This window comes from Rhinichthys klamathensis, unplaced genomic scaffold (genome assembly GCF_029890125.1).
Source record: "Rhinichthys klamathensis goyatoka isolate OS25496 unplaced genomic scaffold, OSU_Roscu_1.1 h1tg000281l_1, whole genome shotgun sequence".
NCBI lineage: Eukaryota > Metazoa > Chordata > Actinopteri > Cypriniformes > Leuciscidae > Rhinichthys > Rhinichthys klamathensis.
The window spans coordinates 8,577,744-8,592,344 of NW_026606800.1; the positions used below are offsets into that span (position 1 = coordinate 8,577,744).

The following is a 14,601-nucleotide window of genomic DNA, read 5'->3' on the forward strand; positions in this document are numbered from 1 at the left end:
GATTTAAATTATAGATTTTTGCTCTTTTTTTGGCAAATCGTTTTAGTTTGAATTATATGTTAATTACAAGTATGTTCAACCTTTTCATTTACTTCTGCATTGTTTTACTTTAATGTTCCTTAAATGTTAATGAATTAATAAATAAGTTGTATTTACCATTAGTAACTAATCATTTATTTTATTCTTTTCTGAACAGACTTGGAGTTGAGACTTGGAGTTTATAGATAGATAGATTAGATAGATAGATAGATAGATAGATAGATAGATAGATAGATAGATAGATAGATAGATAGATAGATAGATAGATAGATAGATAGATATATAGATATATAGATAGATAGATATCGAGCTTCGCCCGTTTCCAGGCTGTAATCACAGCGAACTGTTTATATTGATGGATCTACTTTTTCTTGCGTTTGTGGGCAGGTTGGACTTTTGACACGTTGCTGTTTCACCAAGTAACGGGATATATGTGTCACTTTGTGAGGCGCTCACAGCAGCACTGTTACACACCGAGCTGTTGTCAGCCGAAGCCATTTTTCCAGCCTCCGAACACTCCTGCGCTTCCTCCTTCGCGCGTAACGCCATGAGTTCAATCTCATGTTTGGCAGCGGTTTCAAGTACACGCTGCTTACTGTAAACAATGACGAAGTTGTTAATAATCGGGTGGATTGGCAATGCAATGGCTATTACGCCACACAGAAAACTGACAGCGGCGTTACACCTGCCCAGAGTGGTTTTAGGGTAGATGTCTCCATACCCCACAGTAGTCATAGTAATGATGGCCCACCAGAAGGACTGTGGGATGCTGGTGAACATAGTCTCTGGGTGGCTCTGCTCCATTGTGTATCCCAGTGCTGAGAACAGGAAAATCCCCACGCTCATGTACATGAGCAGCAGACCCAGCTCTTTCAAGCTGCTTTTGAGCGCGAAGGTGAGAGTTTGAAGACCGGATGAATGGCGCGCAAGTTTGAAGATGCGCGCAATGCGCATGATGCGCAACGCCTGCACTGCCTGTTGAACGTTGGCAAGCTCCATCATAGCAGTGCCCAAATGGGTAAGAATCAAAACTACGTAAAAAGGCATGATAGCTAGAAAATCTACTATATTCATGAAGGAAAACACAAACTGCAATTTGTTCGAAGAGGACACGAGGCGCAAAATATATTCCACGGTGAACCAGATGATGCAAGCCGTCTCGATGGACTCAAAGGTCGGGTGTTCCACCAGGTTTCCCTCAGCATCTTGCACTTGCAGCTCCGGGATGGTGCTAACACACATGACCACTGAGGAGAGCAGGATGAACGCGAACGACACAACAGCGATTACGCGCGCTGCTAAAGATGACTCTGGTTTCTCCATGAGCTTCCACAGGAACGCTTGGCACCTCTGGCCTCTAGTGACCGTTGCATCACCTTCCAGGTCGTCCAGGATAGTCTTGACCTTCTCTTCTATTTCCGCCAGCTCAGTCTCCACCTCATTTAAACTACTTCTGCAGCATTCATCCAGATACTCTGTGTCGATCACCCAATAGTCCATCTCTCTCATGAAGCACATGGGACAGATTCCTCGCTTCATGTGGATCTCTCCGTAGTAGTACAGCTCTAGGATGCATTTAAAAGCCTCTGGGTCTCTGTCGAAATAAAACTCTCGCTTTAAGTCGTCGTAGTCATCGCAGAGAGCAGAAAGATCTTCTCGTGTGGAATCCGTGGCTCGGTTCACCAGCTCAGCCAAACGCGTCTCGGGATATCGGTTCAGCACGTCCCCGTAAAGAATGTGCTTGACACCACCGATGTTCACAACAATCTCCGTTTCCTCGCTCGCCTCTGAGCCGTTACAGTCCGCGTAACGAGTCCTTGAGAACTCCCACATGTCATCTACAATCCCGTTTTAAACAAAACAAAAAATAACCATTTTTAATATAGAGGACCATAGGTTATAAAAAGTAACATGGTCCATTAGCGACATAGGAGAGACCGGTGCTAGACACTGCCACATACTTTTTTAAGCTGTGTGAATTTTTGAAAATCAGTTTTCACCGTTATGGACCTTTTTATGACATTCGCCAACAGCAGGGCATAGGCGAATATATTCTTCTTATATAACTTATATATTCAACTTATAAGTTGTCAGAATGAAACCTGTCATTCAAATTTATGACAACAAAAATTATAACAAAAAGAAAACTTAAATATCCAATCATTGTATGGGTAAAAAATATATTGTAAATCATGTTGTATTTAAAATTCAAATGACAACTTGCCCCGATCTGTCAAGTATGGGAAATGATAGCCTAGCCTACCAGAGAGAAGTTGTTTTCACTTGAAAATAGGGGTGTATTTCAGGTTGATTGGGACACTTTCCAAGTCATTTCACTGACAAGAAGTGTACACTCACCCTGAATTCAGCCTATTCCTTGATTATTCAGTCAAAAATACGATTAGCATTACAGCCGCGACAACTTCCACATGTGACAATTGACTAGTCCGGTTTCCCCTAAATGTAAATAGCCAAGAAAGAGGACAGAAACTAATTTTGCACACTTTAAGATGAAATAGTTTTTGTTTAAAGATGTTGTAAAATGGATGTTTTATCAAATAATTCAATACATTGTTTAAATATATTTAAATCATTAGCCTGTAATAAAACAAAAATCGTGTTTTTCGCATTAATAAGGTCTAGCGCGCTCCTCTTTATAAATTATGTTAAAGGTTCGGTTGTTATTAAACTTACTTGTTATATTTGGGGCAAAAGCTGTGAAGAAAGTCTCAAAAAGCTTCTGACTTCAGCTGCATGTCCGTGTGGAGAGCTGAATAAAATCCGAAAGAACGCAACATGATTGGTGAGAGGAGCAAAACGATTGTGTGTGTGTGTGTGTGCGCGCGCGTGCGGAGAAAGATAGAGCAGGCGTGATGGGAGGGGTGGAGAGAGTCATAATTTATGTTTTCTGATTGAAGGACATGAAAAGCCTGCTTCTCATGCAGTCATAAAACATAGGCCTACACACTCTTAAAGTGGTTAAAACTGGTAATTTTTTTTTTATATTATTTTGATTTGAGAGAAATGTTAATTCGCCAAAAAGTAATATTTTCTTGTGTCAAACACTGCTTTCTCCACTCAATACAAATAAGTGCACGCTAGAAAACATTTTAGAAATGTCTGCTTGTCCTTTGTGTCAACAGCATTCCCCCAGTTGTATACGCACACTTCACCTCGATCTTATGTTAAAATATCTCCCTCTAGTTTCGAAAAGGTGACACTGCAGAGAGTTGTGCCATGTGATAAAATTGGGGAAAGACTGACTAGCTTTTGCAGTCCATACGCTGCTCACATGTTTATCAAGTGTTCAAATGTTTTATTTCATCCCAAAACGTCAAAATACAATTTAAGTATGTTTAACAAATAGGATAGGTTTTAAGTTATTACAGTAAACCCTGCGTCACTCATGTTCTTCAGCTGGAGAAAAACATGCACTTGTTGTCAAAGTAATTTCAAACAAAAGATGGATCGCTTTAGCCACTGAATAATTTGGTAGATAGACAGATAGCCTACATACATAGATATAAATCACAGTGAACTATTGATCGGTTTTATTTCCGAAGTAGTTTATTATTTTGAAGTTGAAGAATCACTCTAGTTGCTCTTGAATTTTTAGATTGGTCTTTGGACACGGTTGCTGTTTCACCGAGTAACAAGCATAGGCCTACATCAGACCCCAAACTTTTGAACGGTAATGTATCTAAAGTGTTTAATCTGTGTCATAAAACAGATCACCTCATTCCTTTTTTCAAGCTTCTCTCTGTCTAATCTTGATGTCTCAGCCATTTCGTAAATTTGGTCTTGTGCCTGCTGAAGTTGTAGCTGTAATTACAGAATTGTCTTGAATCAGGATTGAAATACTTATACTCACAAAAAAAAAAAAGTTTAAAGGGGTTGGTATAATGCCCTTTTCATACGATGTAAAAAATAAGTCGTTGGTGTACCCAGAGTGTGTATGTGAAGTTGCTACCCCACAGATAATTTTATATAGCATGTTAAAATTGACACTTTGAGGAGACTGGATATAATGAGAGACCACCAGATCCATGCACACTGTGAAAAAAATGACGACAGGCAAAACAAATAGCGCCGAAAGTCTTAATGATCAATTGAAGTGGCAACATAATACCTAAGATGCCACACATAACACTGACAGCGGCGTTACATTTGCCTAGTGTGGTGTTAGGGTAAATGTCTCCATAACCCACTGACATGTAATTTACGGCCCACCAGAAGGACAGGGATGCTGGTGAACATAGATTCCCGGTGACTCTCCTCTATTATGTATCCCAACGCCGAGAACAGGAAAACCCATGACCACACAGTGATAAACGCGACCGACACAATTCCGATTACGTGCGCTGCTGAAGATGACTTTGGTTTCTCCATGAGCTGCCGCAAGGACGCTTGGCACCAGCAGTGACCGTCACATCATTATCGTTCATCGCGTTCAGGATGGCCTTGACCTTCTCTGCTATTTGTGCCAGCGTAGTTTCCACCTCATTTAAATGCGTTTTACAGCATTCATCCAGATGTTCCACTTCGATTCCCCAGTAGTCAATCTCTCTCTTGAAGTAAATGGGACAGATTCCTCGCTTCATATGAATTTTTTTTCTATTCACAATTTAACACATTACACACAACACAATTACAGAAAACACCAAGAAGAATACCGCTAAGCATACCGACAAGACACATAAAAAAAAAAAAGTAAAAAAAAAAAAGGGAAAGAAGAATCTACACAGTGGGTTATCCATTATTCCATTTAAGTTGATAATTGTATAGTCTCTATATAATTTAATACTAAGGCCCATGTGGTTTGGAACTCTTGCAGTCTTGAATGCTGTTTACTTGTAATTTCTTCAATGGGCAACAAATCTATTATCTGATCCAGCCATTGACCCAGTGTGGGTCCTGACTGGGAAATCCATGCAGTAAGTATGCATTTTTTAGCAAAATAATAAAACATTGTAAACACACATTTTTTTGTAAAGGGAAACTTATTTTCAATATCATAATTCAATAAATATAACAAAGGGCATAGCTCAAAAGTACAGTTACACATAGGCCTATATCTTGAATTACTTTATGAATCTTCTCCCAAAAAGAAAAAAATAGCTTTACAACACCAAAATAAATGCATGAATGTTCCTAATTCAATTCCACATTTTCTACACATAGGAGAGTTTTTATCATTAAATGTATTAAGCTTCACTGGAGTTATATATTTATACAGACATTTATAATTAGTTTCTTTAACTTTAATGTTCACAGTCAAGGGTAAGGTCAAATTGATACACAAAGTTAACCATTCTTTTTCGCCGAACTTCCTTTTAAGCTCTAATTCCCAATTTGTTCTCAAAGAAGAAAAATAATTCTGGGAGCTTTCTAACAGAATTTTATACAAATGAGAAATCTTCCCCTTAACCGAAGTAGCAGAAATAATACATTTTTCCAACTCTGTAGGATACAATCTAAGTTGTCCCTTTTTATGTAGAGATGTAATAATGTGACGAACCTCCAGATATTTAAAAAAAATCTGATATAAAAGGAATTTGATATTCAACACAAATAGCAGTAAACGATTTAATAGACTTAGAGTCTTCATCAAACATATGCACAAAAGTTTTCAGCCCATGAAGTGACCAGTTGTTAGGTGTATTTTTGATTCTACCTCTTATTAAAGGCTTTTCAGCCAAATTTAAACCATAAAACGATTATGAAGTTTAAAAAACATTTAAAAAAATATCAGAGATATTGTTTAGGCAAAATCTATACTTTTGACTCATGTCAACTTGACATTAATGAACAATACTGAAGGCAAACTTTTCAGATAAAACTTTGATTAGCTTGTCTGAATGTGAATGTTCAAATATAATGCCATTATGATAAAACCTACTTATGTTATCTGTGAATAAAGTCTCGAAAAGTGTCAAATAACCTGTTTTTTCATGAGAGTGTGCTGCTTTTCAACAGTTCTACAGCGCTAGACGTTGCGCTCGTCTTTTGAAATCCAAGTTTCATATAAAAACATATAGGGTAAGGTGTAGAAAGATGTGGGAAGATGACCCCCTTAAGAACAATGTTCATTTACTTTAAAATGGTAACATATTTAGATAAGTTAAGCATGCACGGGATGATGATGCATCAGCCAATGTGTTATTAAAGAAATAAAAACAAAATAAAACAAACATTTGCACATAGTTGCTACACAAAATGTAAAATTATACAAATTATTTTTAATTCCACTGGAATCACAGAAAAAAATATCCATCTGAAAGGTACATTTATTCTATGACTTGTACACAGGCCTATGAATATTTACATATATGGTTGCCCTTATTTTAATTTAATTTACGCCATAATAGCAACACTATGAATTCAATCTGAATTATTTCAATTAGCATATATAGGTTTTAATGAATAGCAACGATGTCTGAGATGTTCATCTAATTTATGGAATTATTGAATAATAGCCCCATAAATTAAAACGAATAATTACATTAAAATATAATAACACGTCACTTAGCCTACATTGTGGATTATACGCATACAGCGCTTTTTCTGTATTTAATTCTGAAACATCCCCCTCTAGTGGTGAAAAGTGATATTTGCAGTGCAGTAAATTGTATCACTTGACAAAACTCTCGTTACCTTTGCAATTCAGGCAACGCACTACTTACATAGTTAGCAATTCATGTTTCAAAATAAACATCTTCAGATTCTTGTGTTGAAAATGATTTATTTCTTACTCATACCTTGGAAAATAAAATCATTAAAAAAAAAAAAGACTATTTGCATCTATATGATGGAAAATAAGCATTTCAGCACTACAATGTAAATGTTCAAGCTCAAGTTATATCACGTGGGGAACTGCCTCATTCTGGCGGTCTGGGTCTCTGTCTCAGCACTAGCCTATCAGGAGAAATCAAGTAAGTTAGATGATTTGAAGCAAACAGCCAAACTGAAACTTAACATCATGTAACACACCCAGTCACCTTGGAGGATGTATAAAGATGCAGTAGCTGTCTGAGCTCAGTATTCTGTTGTTGTACATCCTGTGTTTCCACCAGAAGCTCAGCCCTTTCAGTCAGTGCAGTACTGAGGATAAAACATCCTTATTATTACTAATACAGGTTTAAGTCAAATTCAAGGTTTTGATTTGGGCGCTATATGCTGTATTGATTGACTATGAAATGCACACTTACTGGTACTTGTCGAGACCTGTTTCTAGAGCACTCCAGAGCTTGAGTTTGGACTCTGGCATGACATTAGCTATGCTTTCCCAGTATGATTCATCCTCTGAGTCATCTCTCATTTCCAAACCCAAAACACTGCTCTTCTGCGAGGCCTGGCCATCACTGGACACAATAGCATACAGCAGATTTCAGACATGTGTGATGACAGAAACTTTCAGGTTTGAAATGTAAGTGCACTGACTATGGTCTGCAGTATTGGGCTGTAAAGTCTTTCAGAGCCACTAGTAGGTCATTAGGATGGATGAGGTCAGAGGGTTCTTCAACTGATTCTCCCTGCTCACTGGTTGTCTCCTCTTCCTAACAAAAAGACAAAAGAGAAGTGGAACACGTTTAGTTTTGTTTCCAAAGTGGCACAGTGAGAGGTTGAACTCAGGTGATGGGATCCACTTTTACCTCCATCTGTTCCCTCTGCTCACCGCCATGTTGTTTGTAATCCATAAAGAACTCAGCCATTTTATACGCATCCACCTCACTCTCAATCCCTATTGCCTGTGTGCATAAAATACAGAAGAAATCAGCTTAGACTGTTTTTTCTCTTATTGAGTGGTTCTCTACTTTTTTGACTCCAAGGCCACCATGCGAAGGCCCTCCCATCTAAGCTGATGTACCTCTGGTACTTCTGCTGCTCACAAATATAGTGTTAGTTTGATTTTGTGATTTATTTATTTTTTGCATTTTAAATAAGATTATGTTAATATAGCTAAATTAAAAATAATTTAGTACAGGTATAATTGTACTTACCGAGAAAATGGCATCTAGCTTTATAAGGGACTGTTCATTCTTCTCCAGATGAGACAACAGCTTTAGAAGTTTACTCTCTACGAGAAACCCCTGAGAGAAAAAGAGAAATGATAAGATATCGGAATATTTTATAAATAAAAACGCATACCGGTACATACAATGGTGATTTTTTAAATAGAGGATTTTGAAAAGAAAAACATGTTTGTTGTAGTTTTAAAGGATAGATTATAATCACTTTAAAGCATTTATGGTGTCTCCTTACTTATTGTTCTTAACCTAAAAGTTACATCAACAAGAATTTCTCTATTTTGGGCCTGTTCCTTACCAGAATTTTTAACTTCCCTTCTGTTATAGATTTATAGTGTTTTAATTGTTAAAATTAGGAGTTTCTACTTAGCATTTTTTTCCTTAAAGGGATATTCACCCCAAAATTAAAATTAGCCCATGATTTACTCACCCTGAAGTCATCTTAGGTGTTTATGGTTAATAAAGGCCTTCTGAAGTGAAGCGATGCGTTCTTGTAAGAAAAATATCCATATTTACAACTTTTAAAACTAAAATAACTAGCTTCCACCAGACGGCCTACTCAAGTCGACTTATGCCAAAAGGGTAACACTTGACGATGTATGGTGTAGGATGTAGGAGTAGCGCAAGCTTTGACGCCTCTCGTGGTTCAAACAAACAGGGCTGGGCAACCGCATTCATCATTACATTCTGCGTCAAGTTCGAGTGTTACTCTTTTGGCGTAAATCGATGCGTATGGCCGTCTGCCGGAAGCTAGTTATTTTAGTCGATAAAGTTTTAAATATGTATATTTTTCTTACACGAACCCATCGCTTCACTTCAGAAGGCCTTTATGAACCCCCCTGGGCCGCGTGGAGCACTTTTATCATGAATGGATGTACTTTGATGGACTTCCAAAGACATACACCCATTCACTCCCATTATAAAGCTTATAAAGGAAGAGCCAGGACATTTTTTAATATAACTCTGATTGTATTCGTCTGAAAGAAGAATGTCATATACACCTAGGATGGCTTCAGGGTGATTTTTGGGTGAACCATCCCTTTAAGAACTCAAACCTTTTGTACACATGAGTCTTAAACAACATTGGACCCGATTGACTTCACAATATGGACAAAACATAATAAATTATAATAACATTATGTTTAAACATAATATCTTCTTTTGTGTTCCATACAAGAATGAAAGTCATACAGGTTTGGAATTACATGAGGGTGACCAAATCAAAATCACCATAAAATTAAAATGTATCATTCTTATTTCGTTATGGAATATTGCAGTATTTATTATGAATGATTTATCCGTGCACAACATTATTTCTTTTTTAATTCATATGTGCATAATCTTTAATAAAAAATAACTTCCCCTACCTCTTGCAACAACATCTCTTTTCTTATCTGATAATGTGTTTACTGGTCCGAGGGTGGGACAACCTGTCACTCACGTCACATGACATCACAGCAATAGCAAACCACAAGCATTCAACGATCCAATCAATTCCCCATGGACAAAATCAAGTCCCGCCCTACATTTTTTCTTGTTTTCTTGTTTCACTCTGATATATATACAATAGGGAAGACAAGACTGTCGCAACTTGTGCTTCATGCCAACTTTGAGGCCATGATAAGATCCTGTAAAGTTTTAAATATGTATATTTTTTCCCTAATTGTATTGTAGGATATGCAATATATGTTTAAACACAGACATTTTTCAAGATTTCAAGACAGCCAAAAGTGTCTTAACTAAAGAATCAGCCACAAACATACACTCACCATTTCATCACATAGCAGCTCCAGAATTCTCTTCACTGTTCTCCTGTTAACTCCACCTCCAGTGTTCTCCAGGCCCTCAGATTCCTCCACTAAATGTCCTCTTGTTTCGTCTTGCAGGATATCTGCAGCAGTCTGTGTGGCCGTCCTTCTGGTCTGCTGTTTGATCGGGCCGGAGCGCTCCATGAAGGGGACCAGAGGAGACACCCAAGCCAGACCCAACTGCTGCTCGTGAATAATTCGGTCAGTCTCCAGTGCCCTGTGTGCCAGGGCCTTAACCTCATCTTCACATATCAACCATAACTTCTCAAAATGCTCGGCATCGAGCGCTGCAAAGTGCCTGCCCACACACACAAACACAAGGAATGACCAGGGACTGTCTGAATGTGTTTCTAGATCATGATGTGAGTAAGTTTGCTCACCTTGCTTTCTCCTGCATGTCTTTGTTCTGCTGTTTGATGCGGGCATAGTCATTGCTCACTGATTGGTTTTCTGCTTTTGACTGCTTCCCCTGAATGCCGCATTTAGACTTTAGGTTGTTAACAACATCCTGCATTCTGAAAAATTCAGATAAGTTCTAAATACAAGTCAAGAATATTACTCATCAGTATTCTTGACTCTTTTCCTGCAATGGGGTGAGATTACCAGAATCACAGTTATTATGGATCTAATTTTTCGTTCTATCAAAAAGTGTTTTGAAGTAACCTATGCTTTGGGTGGTAAGTTTTATTCAAGTCAAAAATAAAATAAAATTTGACTGAATCTACCTTACTACATTAGGAAAGTCATTTTTAAAGGGTTAGATCAGGGTTTCACTTTTTACAGTGTCGCTTTACCTTTAAGAATTTGGTAATGGTTCTTGCTGAGCTCATTTTATTGCACAAGAATGTAAGGCATTACAGTGAAACCTAAATGGGCAGATAATGGGGTTTATCTTGGGTTTTGCTGTACTAAAAAAAATATATCTGCACTTATTTGATGAAAAATACAGTGAAATAAGTAATATTTTGACATTTGATTACAATTTAAAATAACTGTTTTATACTTTAAAATGTAATGTATTCCTCAGATTGCAAAGACAAAATTTTCAGCATCATTACTCCAATCGTCAGTGTCACATGATCCTTCAGAAAACATTATATTGATTTGGAGCTCAAGAAACATTTCTTATTATTATCGATGTTGAAAACAGTTTTGCTGCTTAAACGATGATACTTTTTAGGATTCTTTGAAAAATAGAACAGCATTTATTTGGCATTCATTTTTTTTTTTTTTTTTAACAATGTAAACTAAAGGTCTTTACTGTCACTAAAGTAAAGTGACAGTGACTTTACTGTCACGGTTACTGTCACTTTTAAACAAAGTATTTCAAAAAACAAAACAAAAAATTCTTTCTGACCCCAAACTTTTGAATGGTAGTGTACTAAGATTAACCTGTAAAACTTTTAATACCTAATGATTTTCCTCTTCAATTGGGATTTTAAAATGGTGTTCTCTTCCTCTCTTTTCTCTAGCCGCTCAAATTTGTAATGAAGTGATTCTTCTTTCCGATGGTATTTGGCCTTTATCTCTTGTACCTTCGTCCTTAAATTCTGCACACACACAGATACACACAAAATCCGAGTTTTATTTGTACTTATAGCATTACTGTATCTAATATATAGTTACATCTAAGCAGTATACAGTAACACTCTTATTGTAATTAAATCCATATCAAATTCACCTGTACTTCTATATCCAATCTGATTTCGTCTATGTTGTATTCTTCAGCTGTCTTAACCCTTAGTTTCTGCAGCAAGTCCTCATACTCCTCACGGAGATTTAAACCTTTCATCTTGTTCCTCAGCTGCAGAGAAAGATGCATCTGTAGTCTAAAAGGTTTCAATCAAAGGTATTTACATTCATATTGGTTTCAATCAATAGAACTTATCCCTGATTTACTCCCTTGTGCATGTGTGTGTTACATGCTGTACCTCTTTCTCACTACGTTCCTTCATCTGATGCTCCCATTTCTTCCTGTGTTTGGTTAGCAACGTTCTCCTCTCCTCATCAAACGAGTTCTTTAATGTTCACAGAAAAGAAACGTTATATGACTGAAAATAGTATGCATTCATATTTATTCCATTATGTATGTTGTAATTGCTCGTTCATTATTAAACCAAACATATCAGAAGAAAATAATGAAGGATGGAATAAAGACTTGTATCTGCAAAAATGGCCTCCAGCCTGCAGGGGGCAGTACTACACCTCAATCAGCTGCAGGTCCTCCTGGTATGACTTTTTTAGACTTGAGACCTGTTCTTCCATCCTCTCAGTCAGCAGGTCTATGTCATTAGCCTGTCTTTTCAGGTCCTTCACATAGCGATCATCACTTGCCTTCAGCTCCTACACACACACACACACACACACACACACAAACACAAAACACTCTTAATTACTCTTGATTTTGAGTCTATATGTTTCTTGATGCATTTGTTGCACGTTGAAGTGTGTGTGTGTTCACCTGCTGTTGCTCACTGATCAGTTTGTTCTTGTCCGCTATAATCTGCTCACAGAGTTGTTGCTGGTTGTTCATAGCATCTCTTAGATCTAGCGGGGTCTGTTTCATTTTAGCATCTGTCCATTTGCGAGTGATCTCCTCAAACTTTTCCTGACTGGATTTGGCCTCGTTTTCTACATTTTCTCTCCTTCACAGAATCAAATGATTTTTATTGTGAATACAAATGTCACAGAGGTACAATTTCAAAGAATTATTGTCATATTGTTTGTTTCTCCCTGTGTAAAATCATTTTAGTGATATTGTCTATGGAGACAAAAAAGTGTTTTATTGCATGTACCTCAGTCGACATGCCTCCTCTTGTTCTTTTCTCCTGTCAGACTCTCTGGCGTCTGCAGCAACCTGAATATTGGTCACCATCTCTAGACCATCACTTTTTAATTTTGCCATGTGCTGCAAAAAGAGGAGAGGACAGTATCCTGAAAACCGGATTTAACTTACCTCTTACACTATGTGCACAATATTCAGTACTACAGTATTTCAAATCTACAATACTCTCTTGTGTGATATTTCTTAATTATCATCCCAGTTAGGCTATTGCATTTTTGTATGATAATACCAATTATCTGAAGTCTGAACAGACCATCATTAAACAGAATATTGCCATATATATATATATATATATATATATATATATATATATACATATATATTTTTATATACATATAATATTATATAAATTATTTTGTCCTTATATTAAATATATATAATGACCCTTTCCCTTTGCTCCACTTCCTTCTGACTTTTCCGTGTTTCTTCTTTAATATCCCCATTTCCCTGGGAATCTTCACCAAGCTGTTGGCTGCAAAAAATAAAATAAAATAAAAAATACGATGTGTCATTAAACCAGAATAAGTTACTTAAATGTCTAAAAAGTAGATGTTTACTGAAAAATAGTTGAGCAAATGAATAATGATGAATGTCTAACTGTTACCGTGTTTTGGCCTCATTTCGTGCGGCTATGCGGATGCGACGGGCAGTTATTCTCTCCTCTTGGTTTGTAGACTCAACAGATGGCCCAGGTTCGTCTGCCTCATCCCCTGCATAAAGTTCGGGTTGGCTCATGTTCCGCTGCTTTAATAACCACTAGTAAGGAAATTAAAACATGAAGAGAGGGCGAAAGAGAGAAGACTGCGATGAATGCGCCAGTATTGTTTACAATAGCGTTGCTATGATACAGCGGAAGTGGCTGCAACCATAGACATTAAAAGAAAGACAACACATTTACAATTGTCCGCACATGCTAAAATTAGCTGCATGTATTAAACCAGTTTTCAATGTCAATCGTTTTACTATTTACATGTTCATGCCCAAAATGCTTAATTAATATTCAAAGAAGTTGACTGTCATTCTCCTCTGCGTGCGGTTCTGATCTATATGGTTCTGATCGTAGGCACCTTGCGAGTATTCATTCATTCAACTATTTTAAAAAGACAGAAATAAAGCACCAATGCACACAAGAAATACTTTTTATTAGTCAAATTCATTAAAAAATGTGAACTCAACAGGTATAGAATATAAGTAGGCTAAGAGAAAAATGCTGACATAGGACTGCTGCAGGTTAGTGAATAAATATATATTTATTATTCAGAATGTAACAGTTGGAAAGAAAATATATTTATAGGAACATTTCAGCAGGCTCAAGATTCATTGTTTTAATCAATTGGCATCCATAAAACGTAGTGATAATCTGCATTCTCATGTAAGGACGTGCGATGAACCATAGACGAACACTCTAACCGGAAACTCCCGATATGTAATAAGTAGAACGCGGAAGTAGTTGTGCAAGTAGTGCATTGTCCGCACATGCTAAAATTAGCTGCATGTATTAAACCATTTTATTTTCTCATTGCACAGCAAAAACAAAAAAATTAAGTGCAGTTGAGTAAAAATTACCTATTCCAAAAATATGGGACAAATATATCTGGGAGAATATATATACACTCACCGGCCACTTTATTAGGTACCCCATGCTAGTAACGGGTTGGACCCCCTTTTGCCTTCAGAACTGCCTCAATTCTTCGTGGCATAGATTCAACAAGGTGCTGGAAGCATTCCTCAGGGAGTTTGGTCCATATTGACATGATGGCATCACACAGTTGCCGCAGATTTGTCGGCTGCACATCCATGATGCGAATCTCCCGTTCCACCACATCCCAAAGATGCTCTATTGGGTTGAGATCTGGTGACTGTGGAGGCCATTTTAGTACAG

At 37.2% G+C, this 14,601-nt stretch overlaps 2 protein-coding genes across 2 annotated transcripts; both read right to left on the bottom strand.

Moving 5' to 3' along the window:
- Window positions 1-242: 242 nt before the first annotated feature.
- kcnf1a (potassium voltage-gated channel, subfamily F, member 1a) lies at window positions 243-2,046 on the bottom strand. The gene has a single exon (XM_056269295.1). The coding sequence runs from the start codon at window positions 1,870-1,872 to the stop codon at window positions 373-375; it is 1,500 nt and encodes a 499-aa protein (XP_056125270.1). The 5' UTR covers window positions 1,873-2,046; the 3' UTR covers window positions 243-372.
- A 4,822-nt stretch (window positions 2,047-6,868) lies between these two features.
- drc1 (dynein regulatory complex subunit 1 homolog (Chlamydomonas)) lies at window positions 6,869-13,575 on the bottom strand. Its single transcript, XM_056269413.1, has 16 exons — window positions 13,324-13,575; window positions 13,104-13,191; window positions 12,670-12,782; window positions 12,336-12,519; window positions 12,080-12,217; window positions 11,806-11,892; window positions 11,556-11,678; window positions 11,285-11,424; window positions 10,255-10,389; window positions 9,836-10,172; window positions 8,040-8,129; window positions 7,692-7,787; window positions 7,480-7,595; window positions 7,248-7,400; window positions 7,038-7,140; window positions 6,869-6,954 (listed from the first exon to the last, which is right to left on the bottom strand). Exons 1-16 carry the CDS (start codon window positions 13,452-13,454, stop codon window positions 6,901-6,903), a joined length of 2,088 nt encoding a protein of 695 aa, XP_056125388.1. The 5' UTR covers window positions 13,455-13,575; the 3' UTR covers window positions 6,869-6,900.
- Window positions 13,576-14,601: the final 1,026 nt, after the last annotated feature.

What these genes read in the sequence shown, in the direction of transcription:
- drc1 (XM_056269413.1), bottom strand. Translation starts at nt 13,454, where the DNA reads ATGAGCCAACCCGAACTTTATGCAGGGGATGAGGCAGACGAACCTGGG. An exon ending in AGGAACGTAGTGAGAAAGAG is followed by an intron (nt 11,679 to 11,805) that starts GTACAGCATGTA and finishes CTTTCTCTGCAG; the next exon opens with CTGAGGAACAAGATGAAAGG. An exon ending in GATTGGATATAGAAGTACAG is followed by an intron (nt 11,425 to 11,555) that starts GTGAATTTGATA and finishes GTGTGTGTGCAG; the next exon opens with AATTTAAGGACGAAGGTACA.
- kcnf1a (XM_056269295.1), bottom strand. Translation starts at nt 1,872, where the DNA reads ATGTGGGAGTTCTCAAGGACTCGTTACGCGGACTGTAACGGCTCAGAG.